The following is a 23,276-nucleotide window of genomic DNA, read 5'->3' on the forward strand; positions in this document are numbered from 1 at the left end:
GAAATTGGTTAACAAAGTAATTTTAATCGACGAACCTGCAATTAGAATGACAGAATGTAACATGGAAAATATAATAATAAAATGTCAAAAACAGAAGTATGCAGTTTAGATTAATAAACAATAAAAAACAAAACAGAATTGAAATGTCGAGTGATCGATACATGAATCCAACTCTGCATTGACTAGTTATGTTCTTATTTTTTTTTGCAATCACTACGTTTTTAATTCATATCTGGTTTAAATAAAATGTAAATAACAACGTTGCCAGTAAAATTATAGAGCTAATTTTCTCTTCAATTTTTAAATTGTTAGTTGTGGAATCTAAAAGCTAGTTTTAAATTATGTCAACCAGTATTCATCGAACAATTACGTATTCTAAATTCAAATTTTTATGCCAACCAAACGTCTTGTCGCGTGTACGTTATGATCACTGAATTTAAATAAACTTTTATTTTGCAGGATAAAATTTCTCGTCTTTATTAAGACGAGAAATTTCATCCTGCAATAGCAGTTTACTAGCAATAGCTAGTAACTCTTTGAATTTTAAATAAATTGTTAATTATATAAGGTAATATTCAAAATTGAGGGAACCTCTCCGCTTTGAATTTTAATGTGCCCGACCTGCAGCTGGTTGCTAATATTCAATGGACGATAAATAGCGCGGCAGCTCGCGGCACGAGGAAAAATAACGTTAAGAAATTGCAATTTATTTTGTGTTCACAATATTGGACCCGATCTATCTACCTACGGCCGCTTAATAAATTGGTTTACAAGCATAAAGGTAGGATTTTATTTATACGTTACAAGAGTAGAAGGGTCATTTTTAAGGAAAGACCGATTTTGTAAATTACAACGATTAATTTTAATCGAATTATTCCTTCTAGATTTTTTTTCGATTAATCTTTCAGGTTGTAATTGATGACTTTAATTTTTTTAATTACTTCAAAAAGGGAATAGATCTCAATTTGCATCTGTTTTTTCTTCTCTTCGCTTCGTTAATTTTAATGATTCTAAACTGATTTCGATACTTCTTTTGCAATTAATGGGGTTGCTATTTTTTTATATCACTGAGGTAGCAAACAAACATACGGCCTACCTCATGGTAAGCGGTTACTGTAGCCTATGAACGCCTGCAATACCAGGGGTTTAGGCGCGCATTGCCGACCCTGAAGGAACCTCTCCCCCCCCTGCGTGTCGTTTAAACGAAACAAGAATGCGATGAATCCATGAAGATGACTTATATACGAAGTTTTTTGTGTTATCTAATATACTTATCTAACCAGACACAATTTAATTCTTATTTCATTAGAAAATATAACTAAAACAAATGCATTTTACTAGAGAACGATTTTGTAAATTTTGTAATGATGAAATAAAATGAATTCATTCGTAAAAAACATAACTGTAGTTTCTTAACTAATAATAATATTATAGTTTTATAAGGGTACAGTAGTTGTGGTTAGAACTGAGTTCCAAATATGTTAATATAATAACTTTGTAATAGTACCCATGTAGACTTCGTAAAATCTATATGGGAGCTACCGAGAATACAGCAGTATATTCCATATTAAAAAAAAAAAATATACATTAATATCACCTAACTCGTCCTTTGAAGGCACTGGATCGATTAATTCTGTTTGTATATTGTTTTCTTTCAATTTTCAGTGTTCCATGAAATCAGCTTATACGCTTATCAAGAGATATTTTGTTATTTTATTCCCCTTTTATTTCATTCCATAACAAATTAGGTTGCTTTGAGTATTGATATAATAATAAAAGTAATTAAAATATATTTAATTTGTTACAATAATAACAATTCTTATGTAATCTTACGTGAATTATAAATTATTGCTTTATTTAATTCATTATCATTTAGTGATATTATTATTTTTATTCACAATCGCAATCACCAGTGACAAATCACAAAAGTGATTTTTGCTAACTGTGATTTTTCCACCGTGCGTTTTTCAAGGCACTTTCTTCCACGCACAACCATTCTTTGGTTGTGCGTGGAAGAAAGAGGAAGAAATTCATTTTAAAAGGTTGGCAGCACACCTGCAATGCCGCTGGTGTTGTGGGTGATCATGGGCGGCGGTAGTAATTTACCATCAGGTGAGCCGCATGCTCGTTTGCCCCCTGTGTTGTAAAAAAAAAAACGTTGTTAATTCTTGTTAAATTCATCACGATAGACTAACGGATCTGCGTCCATGCTTACCTATCATCCTTCATTGGTGACTTGCCAGTGTAAACCGATAGCGTAGACAAGGTTACCATTTTAATAGCATCCTACAAAAAGAGAGAAAAAAAAAAAACTTTTATTTTATAATAATTTTTATTTTAAGAATTTGTAAGAGTATTTCATAAAAATCATAGAAAGGTCGGAGTGTCATAGATTTTTCTGCCTGAAAAAGCTTTTTTTTATGTAACATAGAATACCAAACAAGCTGACGGTCCACCTGATAGACAGTGGTAACCGTCGCCTATAGATATGAGCAGTACCATGGATATAACAGAGTATACTGTTTCGCACATGATACTACCCATGCGTTGCCATTCTTGAGGGCTCAGGTGTTATTCCTCTGTGCCCAGTAAATTCACTGCCATATCCCATCCTTTAAATCGAAACACAGCCATGCAAATACAACTGCTTTATGGTAGAAATACGAATGGGACAGAGGTAACCAAGCAAACGACTTTTGTACAGTCTCCCTCTTGTGGAGAAAGAGCTCGTCTTTCAAAAAGAGCATTTCGACATGTTTGACCAACAAACGTCACTTTTGAAGACTAAATTTGAATATTTGCGTGTTAAATTTTAAATCAAATTTGATCGTCGACGTTTTCAACCGACTTCCGAAAAGGAGGAGAATCTATTATTTTTTTTTTATACATATTACCTCATAACTCTGACAGTAATAAATCGATTTGGAAAATTCTTATTTTATCCAGAAAAGAAAAGAATTCTGTAGGACCAAACTGAAAGTATACCTACTTTCAGTTTGGTCCTACAGAATTCTTTTGAAAATCTGTTAGTGGACTAGTTTAACTAAACATATAATCATTACATAGTATAAAACAAAGTCGCTGTCGCTGTCTGTCCGTTCCAATGTATGCTTAAATATTTAAAACTACGCAACGGATTTAAAAGCGGATTTTTTAATAGATAGAATGATTCAAGAGGAAGGTTTATATGTATAATACTTGTCTAATATAGTAGAGAAACACTGATAATTTTAGAGGTTTCTAATGTGATGTCGTAACATAATGAAGGAGTAGGCGGCGCTATTTAGTATCAGCATTACACTCGTGCGAAGCCGGGGCGGGTCGCTAGTAAATAATAAAATAAAAATAACTGTGTTTGCTACAATTGAGGACGGTATTTTTTTTCTGGAACACAAATTTATTTATCTCTGATTGTTTTTTTGGTTTTTTTATACAACTTAGAATGGCAAACAAGCTGACGGCTCACTTGATGGAAAGTGGTAACCATCGCCTATAGACATGAGCAGTACCATGGACATAACAGAGTATACTGTTTCGCCCATGATACCCCCCATGCGTTGCCATTCCTGAGGACTCAGGTGTTATTCCTCTGTACCCAGTAAATTCACGCCACATCCCACCCTTCAAACCGAAACACTCTGATTGTGGTTCTAGTTTATATATAAGTAGCTGTGAATAAAACATAATGTGATAGTATAATAAATTACTAGAAAGATACAATCGGTATAATAAATTAATTAAACGATTCTGAACCCTTCCGATCCTCAACTTTGGTTCCGCTTTGTATCACACTAAACGATTTCTGGCTTACGTATAATGCTCGTATGTAAATCGTGCGTGGATTTTCCTATACAAATGGCTTACAGCGATAGAAATAAGAACTGGAAGTGACAAAATATATATATTTTTTTCATTGAATGAGAGGTTCATAATTGGTCTTATCTTACCTGATGGAAAGTGATGAAAGAATTAATATAAAATATGTTTAACCATAACTCTTCATTAATAACAATAAATGCCACAGATTCACACAAACCATTTGGACCTCTAGTTATCCTAACTTGGTAAATTTAACTCAGTATCGGCGGAGAGGGATAGTAATGGGATCTAAAAGTTCCTTTTGCTAGCGATATATCCTATTAGGTCGATCTTTACACGATTTCCTTTAGAAAACATCGTACTTACTTATAATTGGTAAAATAATGAAAAAAAAAAGACTTAAAAAATAGTTAAATCTAAGTTTTTTTTAATAAAAATATTACTTTCTTTCATTGAATTCGTCATGATAGATTAATTGGCCTGCTTTTATTATAATATATCATTTACTGGTGTCGCGCCAGTGTTCACTGATAACACAGGCAGGGAGACAATTTTATTTATGTTCAATAAAAAATATAACACAAAGGGAAGTTTTGTCTGTGTTGGTGCCATCTATTGAGTAAAATGGATAAAACGTCACCGAATTGAAGTGAGACTTCGACGGTGTGCAACTGCGGTGATAGACAAGTACTTCACTCGCTCGCTCTCTGTAATTAGTAAACGAATCATCTTAATAAATATCCTATAATAAATTCATATTTCACAAAAGTTACAATAAACGAGTTATTGAAGAGTTCCTGCACCCATAAACTTTCATACACACAAAAGGGAAAGGCGCAAACAGTCTGCGTACTGAATCTGTGAATCGTCTGCTTTGGTTTTGAGTAGCAAAATATTCCGAACAATTTTACTCGACCCTCTCAGACCATGACAATATAAGAGCCAAGGTAATAATCCTAGACGTAATTTGTCTCAAGAGCGATCAGACTGGGACTTAGTGTCTTAATGTTTCACTTCGCTTGTAAACATTTTATAATCGGATTTATTTTCAAAGTCTAATTTTGATATTGTATTCTACGTAAATATAGATTTCATCAAGTGCTTTAGTTCAGCTGAATATATGAGGAAAGAGGCGACTATGGGAATTTAATGATCAACAGAGCAGTGAGGACAGGAGCGTTCCTCTTTAAATATCACCAAAAGCCAACACATCTGCCAAGCGTTGCAGTTATTGCCAAATGGAGAAAGCCTACGTTCAGCAGTTGACAATTAAGGGGGGATCTGATGATGATGATAGTTTAGAAAAACTGCTATGATACTGTGATCTGTTGTATAGTGTTACACTTCTGTTAAATTAAGGCACTTTCTTCCACGCACAACCATTCTTTGGAATCAACTTCCAGCAGTAGTATTTCCGAACCGATACGACAACATAACCTTCAAAAAAAGAGTATATTCCTTTTTAAAAGGCCGGCAGCACACCTGCAATGCCGCTGGTGTTGTGGGTGATCATGGGCGGAGGTAGTCACTTACCATCAGGTGAGCCGCATGCTCGTTTGCCTCCTATGTTATAAAAAAAAAAACCGTCATATTTCTCAATCTTAATAAAATAAAATAATAAGGTTTTGTGAAAAAATCTCAACATTGCAGAAGCAGGATTATTTGTTTGAAGTCTTGGTGACATTTATATTAACATCTTATCGTCCAAGAATTACAATAATAATGTAAAAGAGTTTCTACTTTTCGGAACAATAAAAAATTCTGTGTGCACAGCCTGTCCTTAAAGTCGAATAGGTACGTCCTTAGGTGATTCAGTTATCTGAGGGTTTATTTTTGCTATTTTCGATAAACAGTATAAAATATTCGTTACACAGACTGCTATATTTTCAAAAACATGACAGTATCGATCCTACAGTGACCCAATATCGAGAAGACAAAACACGAAGCGGTGAGAAACCTTAATAGTGTCATTAATTATTGGGAGATTTTGTTAGACTCACTTTAAATTAAAATTTTATTTTCAATAAGCTCGGACTCTCAATTACGTCTATGTAAAAATTTAAAGATACCTTTAAATATTGTTCTTTTGTTTTTAGACTAGTTTTTACACTCGACATCATCTGCACACTGTGCTTGGTTCGTTGAAAAAAGATTATTTATAAAATGACAAGACATTAATAAAATAAATAAAACAGCATCAAATTTCTACTCCGATAACTGCTCTGCATAAAATTTGATATTATAAACATTAAAAGAATAGAGACTTTACCTAGATTTAAATTAATAAATTGACAGTTTTAATAAAACATGGCATAGATTGTTGGAAGATATCAAGATCCCTAGATACAGTGTTATATTTTCTGCACATGCGGATAATTGGATTGTGATACGATACATTATTACTTACGAATCGATATATGAAATATTTTGTTGTATTCTTTTATTACTTGTACGAAATGAAATTATCATTTTCTGCGTGCTTTGAAAGGCACGTAAAGCACGTAAAGCAAGAGAACTTCGTGAATTACGAACGTGGCCTAGAAACTCTGCAACCAGAGGGCGACACCGGTATACAAGATTCTAGTTTGGGCGTTTCCATATGAAATCTATGGCTGCGTAACGATGCAGAACCCAGTGAGCTTAGAGAGGTCCGAATAAATGAAATAGCGTTGCGGTGAAACGGCTTAATTCCGAGAAAAACGGAACGGTTAAAGCCGAAACGAGTTGAAATAACCTAGCGGTTTATATAATTATAATTGTTATTAGTTTACAACTGCTACTTTGTCCGCATGTTTGGGATATATTGGTTGGTAGGGATGAAAAGACGCATGTGTCTTTCATCTCAAATACTATGTGTATGCCAAAATTTCATGACAATTGGTTGAGCCCTCAGTCCACTGCTGAACATAAGCTTCCCCTTTGGGGAGTTTTGCCAGTAGTTGCCACGCTTGGCAGGCGGATTGGCAACCGCAGTCAGGCTATAGAGATGTTTTAAGAGGTACGCTGCTGTCCATCTCTCGCCTTCTCTTGGTCGGCTCTTACGACACTCACGGGAAAGGAAGGGGTGGTCTATTCTATGCTGGGACTACATAACCATTAATTCACTGGATTATTTGTATAATATATTATTAATAAGTAAATATGTTGACATTTTAAGCATATTATGTGACATTCGGTTTTTGTTTGTGTTCATAGCACAATTAAATAAATTTTGTATTAGATTCTGGTGAGACGTGAATAATATTTAAACATTATGTACCATCCTTTTTACCATTTTTCAAATAAATTAGTTATTTATATTTATTTAATAGTTAAAAATTGTGTCGCACAAAAAATCGACTTTAAATGTGACAAAATCAGTTTTTTTTTTTTTAATTGGATGATAACGGAATGGTAGTCCCGCCCGCGCTCACGGTATACACTCGCGGGGCACCAGTGAAGGATGATAGGTGAGAATGAAAAGGCAGGTCAGTTAGCCTATCGTGAGGAATACACTTGGAATAGAACAAGATAGTTTCCAGGGGGAACCACGAGGAGGTTGACCTGACAGAGTGTAAAACCAATTAGTTTGATCTAAAAATTTAACTATTAAACGGATTTTGGTAAAATTTCTGTCAGATCAATCTGTAAGTATAACCTTCTAGATAAGAGAAGAATTTTCCAAACTAATTGAGAACTAACATAGTTATGAGGTCACAAACTTAAAAAAAAAACAACAATCGAACTCAGAACCTCCTTTTTGAATTCGGTTCGAAAGGGTTTTTACTCGCAATAAAGACTTTTATTGTACAATAAGGAATGGATGAAAGCTAATAACCATGTAATTACTTGTTTCAACTGACACTAAATTTATAATCAATATTTTAGAATTTCCGTAATATAACCCGAACGACAATTAAAGTCCTATAAGTATTATAAAGAGCTTATTGTTGTCGAGTCGCTTTGTGCATTATATCGAGCTACGACGTCGTCCTTCAGATTCTGTGGACGAGACAAAAGAAATTATTTATTAATAACATTGTTGTCGATTTAATTTGTTAAGTACTCGTGATAAAATTGAAAGCGACATAGGGTCATATCTGTCGTCCTCAAGATGGGGTTATGAGATTTTTTTTAAGGAACTTAGAATAGCAAACAAGCTGAGAGCTCACCTGATGGAAAGTGGTAACCGTCGCCTATAGACATGAGCGGTACCATGGACATAACAGAGTATACTGTTTCGCCCATGATACCCCCATGCGTTGCCATTCCTGAGGACTCAGATTATTCCTCTGTACCCTGTAAACATGATCATTATATCATCATATCAGCCTTGAACTGTCCACTGCTGAACTCCTCCTTTGTGGGGTTTTGCCAGTAGTTGCCACGCTTGGCAGGCGGATTGGCCACCGCAGTTAGGCTTTAGAGATGTTTAATGAGGGATGCTGCTCCCTCGCCATCCCTTAGTCGACTCTTACGACACCCACGAGAAAGAAGGGGGTTGGCCTATTCTATGCCGGAACTACACAGCTAGTTTTAAGACATGCTTAATACTATTTTATCAAGGGGAAAGGGATTGTTAGTAATGGAGTCTAACTGACCCATTGCTAGCAATATACCCTATCAGGTCGACCTCCACGCAGTTCTTCCTGGAAACCATCGTGGTTAGTTCTAGTGGAGATCGTCATGATGGGCTAACTGGCTTATCGTCATCTATCATCCCTCACTGGTGCCCCGCCAGCGTATACCGATAGCGCAGGCGGGGTTAGTATTCCATTATCACCCATTAAAAAAAAATACTATTTTACCATCTTTTGGGAATAAAAATTAGGGTATTTAAATATAGATATTTATAAAATTTTATAAAATCTACGTGGTATTACAATTTCGGGAAAACCTGTAACCGCATATTTTCGAGACGTTTATTTGAAGAGTGTAATATGGAATGCGAAATAAAAGGAAATGTACAGAAGGTGTGCAGTGTCATGGCTGCCAGTACGTCGACAACAGGAGCTCTTATTAAATTATGCGAACAATTCCATATAATTGTTTACCATAGTCTATGACAGAAAACGCAAATGCTGAAGTGACATTCGCAACATGTAAACAATATTACTCGTATTTCAAACATATTTGGTGGATGGTACAAGTTATGAACGTATAGTGGAATATACGGAATTAGAATTATGTAGTTCCGGCATGGAATGAGCTATCTCTTCTTTCCCCGTGGGTGTCTTAAATGGTGATTAAGGGAACTTAATGATCGAGGGATAGGCAGTAACGTCCTTAAAAAATATATATATAAAATGAAATTATACTATGTATGTATTCATTTATTATTTTACACGATCATAAAAAAATTTACTCTTTTCAAAGTAAAAAAAAAATGTTTATCAGATTTCAAAACAGTTTTATTGCATTTTCAATTGCAAAATTCAATTGTATGTGTGTACATTACGCAAAATTATACCTAATAGTCAATTTCCAATATATTTCAATGATACTTTTTATTACTCTAACATTGATCACACATATCTTATATTAAAATTAACTTTAATTTTGATTTCGAAATAAAAATAATTATTTTACAACAATCATTGAATACTTTTACTAAATAATAAAAAAACCGTAATAAATAAAGATTAAACAGTATTTGGTATTAATTTATTTAAATTTAAATATTCAGAGATTTGACAAGAAGTCGTTACTTTTTGATGTTAATTTTTTAACTTTAATTTATTTTATCATTATTTGGTCTTCCAGCAATTGCTACACTTTTTTTTATACAACATAGAACGGCAAACAAGCTGACGGCCCACCTGATGAAAAGTGGTAACCGTCGCCTATAGACATGAGCAGTACCATGGAAATAACAGAGTATACTGTTTCGCCCATGATACCCCCCATGCGTTGCCATTCCTGAGGACTCAGGTGTTATTACTCTGTACCCAGTAAATTCTCGCCATATCTCACCCTTCAAACCGAAACACAGCCATGCAAACACAACTGATTCACGGTTGAAACACGAACGGTATAATAAAACGCACTGATAGAATTTAATAATAAGTTACTATTTATACGTAGCATACAATCATTTTAAAGGTAATACGCTATGCTAATTAACAAATAAACAATAATATACTTACATTTGAGGTATTTAACATAAGTATAGTTTAGTTACATGATATTTTTCTATTTCCACTTAACACTAATATTGTATTTTTATTGTACATATTCTGATAAATGGATTTGATTATGTCATAAGTTTATTACTTGTACCATACTTCACAAGTGCTTTTTTCAATTTGTGTTACAGTCCATTAATGGGCAAAGACTAGCGAAAACCCGGCATCAGCTGTTGTATTGCCTGCCGGCATTCGTGTACATGATAAACCTTGTAACTCTGACGGACGGCTGATCCGTTACATTTCGGAGGATTACAATTTTTCATTGTGTTATTGTATATTTTTTTTTTTTATTTTTATGAGAGGAAATAATAATATTCTGTATTGTGATTATTATGACCAGCTGTTTTTAGTGAATCTTTTGTTTGACTTAATCGTTTCCAGTCTTTAGTATTCTATTATTCAATTATATTTTAGACATTCGTGTCCATGCTTCATATTTTTTTAAAGACAAAGATAGATAAATATATATTTATATACTAAAACGAGTTGGTTGAGTGGTTACGAACAAGAAGATTTTTTATATATAAGCACATAAATAATATTTTGTTAATAGTATTAGTAGTAGTAGTATTTAGTAGAAAAGAAGTTACCATAAATATTAAAATTTTGCATGCCATTGTTTTGGCAAAACACGCCTGTTCCTAACATATTATTGCTAACATCTGTATACCGTGTTTTTCAGCAAATAAATTATATTATTATTATTATATAACCACAGATAAGCACGATGTCATACATAGACAATATAAAATTATAGACTATTTATTTATTTAACTCTTTATTGCACCATAAACAAAACTATACAATGACCATTGAACAATTCAAGTGAAATACAGTAACATAAATGCAGACTGAAATATACACATAAAGGTACAATAAGCGGTCTTATCGCTAGGGTAATCTCTTACAGACAACCATTGGTTAAAGGAGAATAGATAGACTCTATAGTAGTAGTACGTGGTCTTCTCTTTTTGTCCGCCGTGTTGTGTAGGCGACTATACACATTGATACAAAAATGTTCACCAATAGATGCTAACGTTCTCATATTTTTGCATAAGTACAGAATTTATAATGATAAATTCTTAGGAATCAATGGATTTCTTAGGAATCAATGGATTCCTACACTAGGCAATGGGACAGAGGTTCCCAAGTAAACGACTTTTGTACAAAGTTTCCCTCCGGTATAATACACTAACGATGGCAAGCTTTTCTTTAATGTTTTTGATTTTTTTATTTTTATTTATATTTCTAATTCTATTTCGGTATTAATACTCGGATAAAATTTGAATACCCTGCAAAATCAGGCTTACTTAGTGAGAGGCGTTAGCGTATTCACATACATTCCACTTTGATTGTTTGATAATAAAATCTGTATGTATATGCGTCCCTGGAAAGCTCACGAGATTAGGCACTCACACGTATCAAGTAATGTGCATAATAAATTCACAGAAGCCATAATCAGCTCGATTGCAACATTAGCAGCTTGAGTGGAATTATTAATTCATAACACATTTGTGAAGTGGTTCCTGTGATGTAAAGATTAATGCTGAATATATGCTTGGTGTTTTATTTAGAAATATAAAAGTCGAAATATTGAAGAAGATCGATTGAATAGCAAATCGTGATATTATTAAGACTATATGACCTTAGAAAACTAAATGTAATGAAGGGAACCTCTAGTAAAAATTGATTTTATATTGACATTAGATATTGATTGATAATTTTGGAAAGTTTTAGAACATATATTTACACAAGTATCTAAACTTAATGAAAATATTGCTGTAAACGATAAACAAATATTGGACTATAGGTGAGCATAAATGAGAAGAACAACATAGACTTCACTTAAAAAAAAACCGCGAAAAATGTCTAATCGATATAAAAGAAATGGGGAATGAAAAACTTAAATATTATCCTTAGATTATGTAGATAAAATGTCTCCATACAAACCATACAAATACTTCGAGAAAAGTGGGTCAACTTTTTCATACAATTTTGCGTGATAAATAGTTATGAGTGATTGATTCCTTTCTTAGTTTTATATTTATTTTATCTTATAAATTTTGCACCGTTTTAATGCCCAAAATCTCGTTTTATTTATTAAATAATCAAATATAGGTACGCCAAGGTACATTGTGTGTGTGTAAATATATAGAATACTAATAAAGAAAAACGAGTCATTAATTGTTAAATTAGCTGACAAAAAGTTGACCCGTTTTTGAGGCTCGATGCCCTATTTATGTAATCTTGTTACATTGTAATATATTATATAAAGCAAGTCACGTTGATGTAATGTATCTATTACTTATAGAAAACTATACATAAATTCTCTTAAATACAATGCATTGAACGTGTACACAAATTGTTAGTAATTAGTTAGTTTCATGAAATTTTACAAGTTATAAATGATAATAAAGAAACATCCGATACGTTTTTCGAAGAAAACAAAAATAAACGTATTGAAATATCTGGGTCAGTCGCAAGAACAATCCCAGATTTAATCAATTAAATCCTAATGAGACATTCCTGATCCAAAAATTCCCATTCCGAGACGCGGATAAAAAGAAAATTAAATAGGAAAAAAACAAGGAGAATTTTCAATTATCTAAAAAAAAAAAAACAGAATTTAGTGAAAATCAATAAAATGTCATTGTTAAGCGAAGCGTTCTTTATTTTTAGCTGATCTCATTTCCAGAATATGGGATCAGACGAATCTTGCGCTCGTTTTACTTATCAAGAATTTTGTCTCTTGTTCTACCACATTCGGATTTTGGCCACTAGCTTTATATCCTCTGACATTGGAAATCATTAGATTCTTTAAGAATGTGTAAATTTAAGTATACTTTATTTCTAAGATTTTTTCCTTGTACCAATTTATGTATGTCTCCAAAAAAGGTACTTACAAATTTTTTAAACACTAGTATTGGAAACGTTTATGGACGATGTTAATTACTTTCCGTCAGATGCACCGTCAGCTTGTATGCGTCTCTAAGAATATAATAATAATAGGTTATCACCATTTAGAAAATTCATTCCTATACCTAATAATTATTTTATATATAAATTCTTCAACATAGTTATTACACAATAGACTTTTATGGAACTCATCTTGTTAAGTATTTATTTGAAGATGGGATTTAGTCGAACAATGTTATGGGAATAAATCGAATTAGGTCAAATGGGCATATAATATAATAATCTTCGGGGTATTGTTATACGGAGTCCATTGGATATCCAATATCTATGGAGGCGATTGTCGATTTTAATTTAAAAAAAAATATGAATATCAAATATGAACTTTCGCGTAATTTTCACATATTTAAATAAACAATTTTTTTGCAGGTATTTAGTACCTACATATCTGTTTCTTTATTTGCTGACGTTTTGTAAATATACACTTGCAAAAAAAAATTTACGCGTTAAGTCCAGATAGTGTATTTAAATAAGAGTTTTTATATCAACAAAAACAAAAGGAAGCTTAATAAGGGACAGTATTTGGCCAATGATATAAAAATCGATTCATATAGTATACTTCAGATCAATTCTTAACACAATAATAACCATAACACCTATAGGGAGTAACCATATATTTTAATTTTTGTTCTTTAACACAGTAATTTTTTTATTTCTTTTTAATATTCTTTTAAAATTATCTCGCATTAAAAAAGAAAGAATAATCCAAAAGCTTTGTACATCTTTAGCGAATTGTAAAACGTGAAAAGCTTTGATATATTTCGTAAAAATGTAGACAAAAACAATGTTAATGTTATCCGAAAACCATTACCATTCGCTCTGTGGAACCGTTAAAAAACTGAGCTTGTATTGTCGGATTACATTATTTTAAGTAAAATTACATGATCAAAGCCTTCTTGAAATGAAATGTGTGAATTGAATTTAAAAACGCGAAATAAGAAGACACCAGAGGTCTACAAAATTGGTTTATGCGTCATTAAAATAAAATTTATTTTCTTTTAGCCGAAGTAAAAGTTACAAACGGACAATGCCTTTTTCACAAATTTCGATGATTTCTGTTAAAAAATCTTTTATCTTTTGAATGAGGTTTCAAAAATAATGAGGTCGTATCTCGTTTGTCATGTGGAGTCACACAAAAGCAAGCCCCAGTTGCTTTTGCGTCAAAATGCCATCTATAACGAAAGAGATTGTTATTTCTCGCTACTGATTTCAGTGATTATATTTTTAAAGAGCACGCAGCAAATTTCAAATTGGTAGAAATTGTCACTTTGATTGTCAAAATTTAAGTTCTCATTAGTAAACTATAGTTTGCTTGGGTACCTCTGCTTCATTCGTGTTTCAACCGTACAGCAGTTGTGTTTGCATGGCTGTGTTTCGGTTTAAAGGGTGGGGATATGGCGTGAATTTACTGGGTACAGAGGAATAACACCTGACTCCTCAGGAATAGCAACACATGGGGGGTATCATGGGCGAAACAGTATACTCTGTTATGTCCATGGTACTGCTCATGTCTATAGGCGACGGTTACCACTTTCCATCAGGTGGGCTGTCAGCTTGTTTGCCATTCTAAGTTGTATAAAAAAATGCCATTGTTAGTTTTAATAAATACCTAATAATATACTGATCAAATACTGGATTTATTTATTCTTATTAAGTTTTTTTTAATTGCTAGAAAGGCAAACGAGAAGACATTCCATCTGATGATAAGCAGCTAGCGTCGTTCAATGAACATTTGCAACCCGAGAGGAGTTACTAGTACATTGCCTGTTTTTTTTTTAAATGTTGTTAGGATTTTTTTTTGAAATGTCCCATATTGTATTCATCATTGTTGTCATCATATCTATCCACTGCCTCTCCCATAGACTGCCATAAGGAACGGTCCTGAGCCACCTGCATCCACTGACTCCCTGCAATGCATTTAAGGTCGTCACTCAATCTAGTGGGGGGTAGTTATACAGTGTGTTTTTTCATTGTTAAATTTAAACAAATTAAAGTGATTACTAATACTTGTGCTATGAAAATACCAATTTAGTTTTTTTTTTTTTATAAAGACAGTTAATTTCAACTTCTTGTTCTGAACCTTATAGTTTTCTATATGATGATATCCCATCGTGAGAACGAGATCCTCATGGGTTTTATAAATTGTTATATAATCCTAATTAACTGAAGACCCACGTAATTGATCAATCAATCTTTTTATATCTTTACCTTTGATCCTACGTAGGACAGAGAAAGAATCAAGCATCAGTAACTCTATCCCTTTCTTCACCACCCATGTAATTCTTTGATGTTCATTAAAAGAGTTTTAATTAAAAATAAATAGGGGAAAAAAACGAATTGGAACCAATTGCAAATACTTATTTTTGAACCCTGCCATGCATTGAAGATTTGTGATTGCTTCATTTTACGGCTGAGAACACATACCCCGCTCTGACCCTCAGAATTACCGCCGGATATCAAACGGGTTATATTTGAATATACGCTTGGTCCGTTTAGACAGATTCCCGTCGTTTGTAAGGGGATAGCCTCTTGAAATGGGATGCATTTTTATACGATTATATAATATTACTGGACTAGCGGATAAAATGTAAACATTAAAATCAGCTCGATAGTTTGTATTTCGTTTGGAACATTTACTACTTTGCCTATTTTTTTTTATTTACGTAAAGAATAATTAATCACAAACAAGCCGCTGATATTTAGTAAAATTTGGAATTTGAATAAGTAAAAATACTTTTTTTTTTTTACAAGTACAACTTAGAATGGCAAAAAAGCTGACGGCCCACCTGATATAAAGTGGTAACCTTCGCCTATAGACATGAGCACTACTATGGACATAACAGAGTATACTGTTTCGCCCATGATACCCCCCATGCGTTGCCATTCCTGAGAACTTACGTGTTATTCCTTTGTACCCAGTAAATTAACGCCATATCCCACCGTTCAAATCGAAACACAGCCATGCAAACACAACTGCTTCACGGTTGAAACACGAATGGGACAGAGGTACCCAAGCAATCGACTTTTGTACAGTAGCGCTCCTTATATATATATATATATATATATATATATATATATATATATATATATATATATATATATATATATATATATATATATATATATATATATATATATATATATATATATATATATATATATATATATTCAGACTTAGCACATAGGATACTATATGTACTATTTGAATTATTTTATAATTTCCTTTTAATTTCAGATGTGATACAAGTATGGGCGGCACCTGGCAGCATGACACGTTTGCCGTGCGACCTGTTCGCTCCAGTGCGGGATGTAGCCATGATGCTTCTATTCAAAGATGGCGACCGAATGCCTATATACACGTGAGTATATCTTATTCTTTTTTATAATATATATATGTATATGTATATGTATATGTATATGTATATGTATATGTATATGTATATGTATATGTATATGTATATGTATATGTATATGTATATGTATATGTATATGTATATGTATATGTATATGTATATGTATATGTATATGTATATGTATATGTACTCGTATATGTATATGTATATGTATATGTGTATGTATTAGAGTGGTTTTATTTATTTTTTTAGTAACCACTTATCATAATTTGTCTTTATTCTCTTATACTGTACAACTTTGTAAAAAAAACACCTACATATAGCAAGAAACATTACGATTGTGTGGGTTACAATTGATTTACTAATCAAAGATCGCGTATTATCTGTCACTTCACAATGGTACATAATAATAAAAAACACTCGCTAATTTAGAAAATTATCTTTAATTATAATATAATTGACAAAAACCTATTTTCTCTTTGTCTAATTGTGTATAGTGACTAACCACCATAAATACAGTTATTTCTCTTACTATCAGAATGGATGTATGTTGTATGAAAACAAATATCTTTTATTTGCATCGACTGAGTTAGATACGTATTTACATGAAATTATTCGAAACAAGTCCAAACAATATTTGAATTGACAGTTTAAGTGATGCTATAGAAAGGAATATCAAGTAAATATATCATTTTAGAAAATATATCATATGTATGGACATAAAGTAAACGTATTGAAACTTCAATATAAGAGGTGTATTATTACAAGATATGATGCAAATACTTTTATATGTTTAACTCAAAAATTGCATTTAAAAATTATTTTGAGCTGATTTTTTATTATTTACATAATGAAGGAGGTATGTATTTTTTTTTTAAGTTTGCAGCTCTATCAGTTATAGACCAAATTGGAAAATTCTTTTATTAACTGAAAGGATATACTCAAAGATTGGTTTCATACAAATTTTATTAATATCAGGTATTTTGTAATCAAAATAATTGTAATTTTAATTAAAATAATTAAATACATCCCGATTGAAGTTGATTTTGTTTTTGGAACATAATCTTAAACTGTTGTGTCCATAACTTGATCTGTACTTTTTCCTACTGTATTTTAATTGAAATATCTAATCGCCATTGTATATTTTTATGTAGTAGCTACAATAAAGAAAGAAAGATAAATATATAATTGGGATAGGCATCTCTTTTCTCATTGTTTATGACCTATTGCAAAAGAATGCAGCTCTATAATAGTCGATATATATTCTGTATTTTAATTTAATTATATAATCGTCATTGTATATCTTTATGTATTGTAGTAGGTGTAATAAAAAGAGAAAGATAAATATATAATTGAAGTAGGCATCTATTTTCCCATTGTTTATGACCTTTTACATAAGTATACAGTTCTATAACAGTTGGTAAGTATTTTTTATTTTAATTAAATTATCTAATCATCATTGTATATTTTTATGTATTGTAGTAGGTGCAATTAAGAAAGAAAGATAAATATATAATTGGGACAGGCATCTCTTTTCTCATTGTTTATGACCTTTTGCAGAAGAATGCAGCTCTATAACGGTAGGTACATATAAGTTGAATTGTCTTTTATCATTGGAAGTATATAATGCCATGGGCTGTATCAATTCTGAATGCGGATTGTGTTCACGATCTCGACGTATTAATCTATAATAGATGCTATGTACGTATATAATAGAATTCAATTTCCTTTATTGAATTTGCTAATACTATAGAGTCATAGTGTGAACAAGTAATGACGGTGTTATTCTGAAAGGTGTTAGATATGATACTATTAATTTGTTTACTGTAAGACGTGTAACCGTGGAGTTATACTTGCATGGTTGTGTTTCGGTTTGAAGGGTATAAGGTGGGATATGGCAGTGAGATTATAGGGTTCGGATAATACCTTAATCTGTGAGAATAGGAACGTATGCAGTGTATCACGGGTGTCACCATTCCATTGTCATCCATTAAAAAAACCTATTCCTTTTTTTTTATTTGTTGGAAACCCAATTAAGAATTTAAGGGGGAAAAGGGATTGTTAGTAATGGAGACTGAGAATCCCATTGCTAGCAATATACCCAACCAGATCGACCTCTTCGTGGTTCTTTCTGGAAACTATCATGGTTAATTCCTGATGAATTCATCACGCTGGTCTAACTGACCTGTTTTCATTGTCATCTATCACCCTTCACTGGTGCTCCGCCGGTGTATCCCGTTAGTGCAGGCGGGGTTACCATACCATTTTCACCCATCAAAAAAAAATTAAGAATTTACTAAGATACACCAGCAAGTTACCTCGCTGTTCCATTTGTCTGCTAGATAAGCTGTCATATCTGTCTGTTTACTGTATATCTACCTATTTACTGTATAGATTATCTGGTAGTATTGTTTTATTGTTACCCTATTCCCTTTGGCCGCAACAGAATACCAGTGCTTTGCTCTTTTGAGGGCGAAGCAGTTAAACTGAGTTGTGGCCATTTTGTATCGTTATGGCACACGCATAAACGAAAAATTGTATTTGGCTTTATGTATTTTTTTTTTTAATTATGTTATCTCGCTTTTTATTTATATCTATATATGTTGTAATTTGTGTGCTGTTAGTAATGCAAATAAATTACCTATCTATCTATCTATTGTGCAAATTAGATATACGTAGAAATTAAGATTTCACACTGCTCTCTTCCACTTGATGCCGCTTCAAAATGGATGCAATTTATCTTAATTGGATTGATCAAAATGAATTTGGATTAAATTTATTTACAATTAAGTCTGTAATACTGGTGAATTAAGCTACCTTGCTGACATCAGCTAATAAACCCATTGTTTCCAATATGAATAGCTCAATCACTTAGTACAATAGACTCATCGTGTATTAAGCATGGCCATAGTTGCTTCAGACACTACAGAGACATCTGCTGAGATGGTACTCTCTACAAGTTTGGATTTTTTATAACAATTTTTCTTTCTAATCTGATCTGATTTTTAAGTACTATATTTTTTTAATTTATTTATTTTATTTATTTTCTCCACAAATTACACAAATCATTATATCTTTTAAGTACGTAAAGTACCTTACTATTAAGTATTATATTATAACTTTACTTATCTTATATATAAAATTCTCGTGTCACGGTGTTTGTTACTAAACTCCTCCGAAACGGCTTTACAGATATGAAATTTGGTGTGCATATTGGTAGATCTGAAAATCGGCCAAAATCTATTTTTCATATCCCTCAATGATAACGGTGACCCTCCCCAAAATATATTTTTTTATTTTTTTTGACAAATTTTTCCATTTTTATTTTATTATGATTTAGCATTGAAAAATACATACAACATTAAATTTTCATCGTTTTACGATCAACCCCTGTATTTTAATTGCGATTTTTATATTTCGCAATAAGTGGTAAAGCAACGTTTACGGGGTCAGCTAGTTTACTATATAAATGAACAAATGAAAATTCCTTATTCTTCTTCTCTTCATAGAATGATACAGATTATAAAGTTTAGTAATATATACACAAAAAAAATAATTACTTTATTACATAAAAGCAGGATAAAGAGGCAATAATGGGCGACTTTATCGCTAAATATCGATCTCTTCCAGGCAACCTTATATGAAATGCATGTATAAATAATAAAAAAAAAATTATACCTTTCATTATTTACATTTTAAGATGCATCAGCAAATATTTATTTATTTGTTTATAATATATTTCTAAATAAGTCCCTAATTGTGTAAGCTCTACCATCAAACCCACTATCCATTACATCCAGCACTACCGAACGCTATCTCCCTTATGATTCCGTTTGCGCCTCTCCAATCAACTGAATGCTGCTATTCCATTAAGGAAATGAACCGAGAAGGGAAGAAAGAACAAGTGGCCCGTCGCACAGACGACGGGAGCGCGCCGGCCGATCAACATTTACCGTATACCGTACATGAACGCATCTCAAAGAAAAATACATATCTCTTTATAGAATTAAACAAAGGGAAATTGTCAGTTGATTGTGCATTTCGCTGTAACAGAAAAAAAAAGAAAGAAAATAAACGTATTTTACTTTTTTTATTTATTTATTTATTCATTAGTACAAATATGTGTACATGGCGGACTTAATGCTAAAAGCATTCTCTCCCAGTCAACCGTAGGGAAGTGTCAGAATACTCGAATGCGGTACTAGTAATTATTGATATACATACATACTAAAATTACATATATAAACGAATAAATATATATGAATAACAGATATACTTACACATATATGATATATACTATATTATACACGAAATTGAGAATAATATAACGCACTTACTGCTGGAATAAAGTAAAAAAGTGAGCGTGAACGTTTTTTTGAAAGACGGTTTAGTCGGTACTCTCTTTATGGCATCAGGAAACGCGTTCCAGAGTCGTGAAGAATGTAGGAGAAAAGAGTTTGAAGCGTAATCAGTACGGTGAGAGGGGATAGATAGTTGGAGAGTATTATAGGAACGAAAAAGGAAGCTCTCAATTAGGTTTTATATTTTTATTTTTTATTTTCATATACCCTCATAATTGTGTCAGTTGTAAACCGATTTGAAATATTCTTTTTATTTTTATCTGAAATAATATAATTACATATTAGTCGCATAGAGATTTTATTAATATCGGTACAGTAGATTAGATTAAAAAAAAATCCTGGTTTTGTCGCAATTGGAAGAATTTTTTTTTGTGAGCCACAAACTTTATTTTTTTTTGTAATTAATATTTTAATAAAAGTAGTTGGTGACGCCAGTTTAAAATTAATAACATTATTCATATTAGTATTTGCGCCTACTCGCTTTTCGCTATGGATAAGGGATGGGTACTTTACATGCTCGCAATTTTAGTGGTTATCTGTGGGCTATGGACCGATTGTGTCCGATCTTTGTCGGTGCTGCCCTCTCGCGCCGATCCCCTTCTTTTTCGAACTTCGTTTTGAGTAACCGCGACTGGCCGCTTTCCTACAACTTAATTAAAAAATAATATTTTTCGGCTGTGCTCCGTGTCATCTTTCGGACCATCGAACCCCGGATCCTGTAGAGAGCTGCTGGAATTGTTCGCAGGTGAGTACCTATCCTATTTTTGAAATTACGAAAAGCGAGGTAAAAACCAGCCGGCGACCCGGCTCACATATCGAAGGAAATAATTGTTATTCTTATTGAATTGCTTCACCAGTAGTCAATCCTCAAATGTTGGCACTCGCAAACATAATAGTAGACATAAATAACATAAACATAATAGTAACATAATATATATATATATATATAACATAAGTGTCAAGCGTCACGAGTTATTAGCTATATACATATAAATCTATGGATGCATCTATGAAATATTATTTGCTCATCCGTTTATTTTTTAAAACATACTTTTCATAAATTTTCTACATATTTTAGTTTTTATGTTTTTTTTTTGTATGTTTTGATTGTTATATTTTATATGTTACCCGAGCACGTTGTAATACAATTGTACCTCTATGGGTTAAGTACCTGATAATAAAGACTATTATTATTATTATTGCGACTTAGCAACAAAACAAGTATGCAGGTTATGTGAAACTATGTTTATTGAAAAAGCATCTAGAAAAAAGGATAGTAAAAAATGTATCAAATAGAAAATAAGAAAAAAAAATAGCTCATAGACAAACAATATTTCAAACTCAGCAGTGGAATTATAAAAAGGTGGGTTTAAGAAGCTGTGTAACCAAATGTCTATTTGAATAAAGATTAGTTCTAGTCTATTGTAATATAAAAATAAAAATACATAAAAATTGTACCTATTCAAATATTAAAAATCTTTTAAAAGTACTTTTGTCAAGTATATCTAGATGGTAAAGATTTATTAAACTTGAGATTCCATTTTGCATGTGTCAATAGACATTTCAAATAATCAATTCACTCGAAGGAGCTTTCACTTGCAAATCGTAACATAATTAATAGATTAATATTTGCACAGATAATATCATATTTGCACGACAGCCAGTTTGATCAATTATTCGATATCTTGTTTTCGGTTCTAAATTTAAATTCAAAATTTCGAAATGGCGCACTGTCATATTTGATAATAGTTTATGATCCCTTCTAAAATGCTTGCGTTAGCTGATTGTATTACTTTAATTAATGAAGTAAATCTTCAGTCATACGATGTATAACATTGGAACGACAGGATGCTTGATTGATTATTGGATTTCTGGTTGTCAATATCACATCGGATAAGTTCAATTTGCATGTGATAATGAGCGCGTGAATTATTTAAAATAGTAGTTTTTAGTTTGGTATTACGGGTTGATCGCTGGAAAATTATATTTTTAATAGCCGTGTTACTTCTTTTGGAACACAGATAAAACATAGCTATGCCTTTTTTGACGCAATATTACGTGTTTGCCTAATACTACATTTATATATATTTCATTTACATTCAAATAGTCGCTACAGTCAATATAAGACAGTGCCGTCTTAGCACTGTATTATATTGATGAAATTGGTAAAATTATTTACAGATTAATAATAGAAGAAGTATCTACATATTCTAATATACCTCTGTTCAACATATCGTTATCAATATATGTCATAAAAGTCCTATTCAAAATTCCAAATTCAATTAAATGGTTGCATAGAATTCACACAAACTTTTTTTTGTTCGAAGTGATGTGACCCTGGTATTTATATTCTATATTTGAAAATAATAGGGTACATTTTTTTTAATTTCAAAGTAAAATTACGAAGCGCTTTTTTTTAATTATATTCTTATATTAAAAATAAACTTTTTAATTTATCAAGCCAGTATTACTAATATTTAAATACACGTATTCCATATTTGAAAATAATACAATTGATATATTAAACAGTAGTACGTCACAACGCGTAATTAATTAAGAAGCGCTCGCTCCTGACATTTGACGTGTGATGGATAGAAGCTGCC

General features: G+C 32.0%; 1 protein-coding gene across 2 annotated transcripts in view; it reads left to right on the top strand.

Moving 5' to 3' along the window:
* The window catches only part of LOC113510252 (hemicentin-2-like), a 144,486-nt gene that overhangs the window by 76,928 nt on the left and 44,282 nt on the right, over positions 1-23,276 (top strand). For both annotated transcript variants that reach the window (XM_052900504.1, XM_052900503.1), the window contains exon 3: positions 16,195-16,318. In XM_052900504.1, the coding sequence (XP_052756464.1) occupies positions 16,195-16,318 (124 nt within the window). The remainder of the gene's footprint in view (positions 1-16,194; positions 16,319-23,276) is intronic.

Source organism: Galleria mellonella, unplaced genomic scaffold (genome assembly GCF_026898425.1).
Source record: "Galleria mellonella isolate WM207_F2 unplaced genomic scaffold, CSIRO_AGI_GalMel_v1 utg65, whole genome shotgun sequence".
NCBI classification, from domain to species: Eukaryota; Metazoa; Arthropoda; class Insecta; order Lepidoptera; family Pyralidae; genus Galleria; species Galleria mellonella.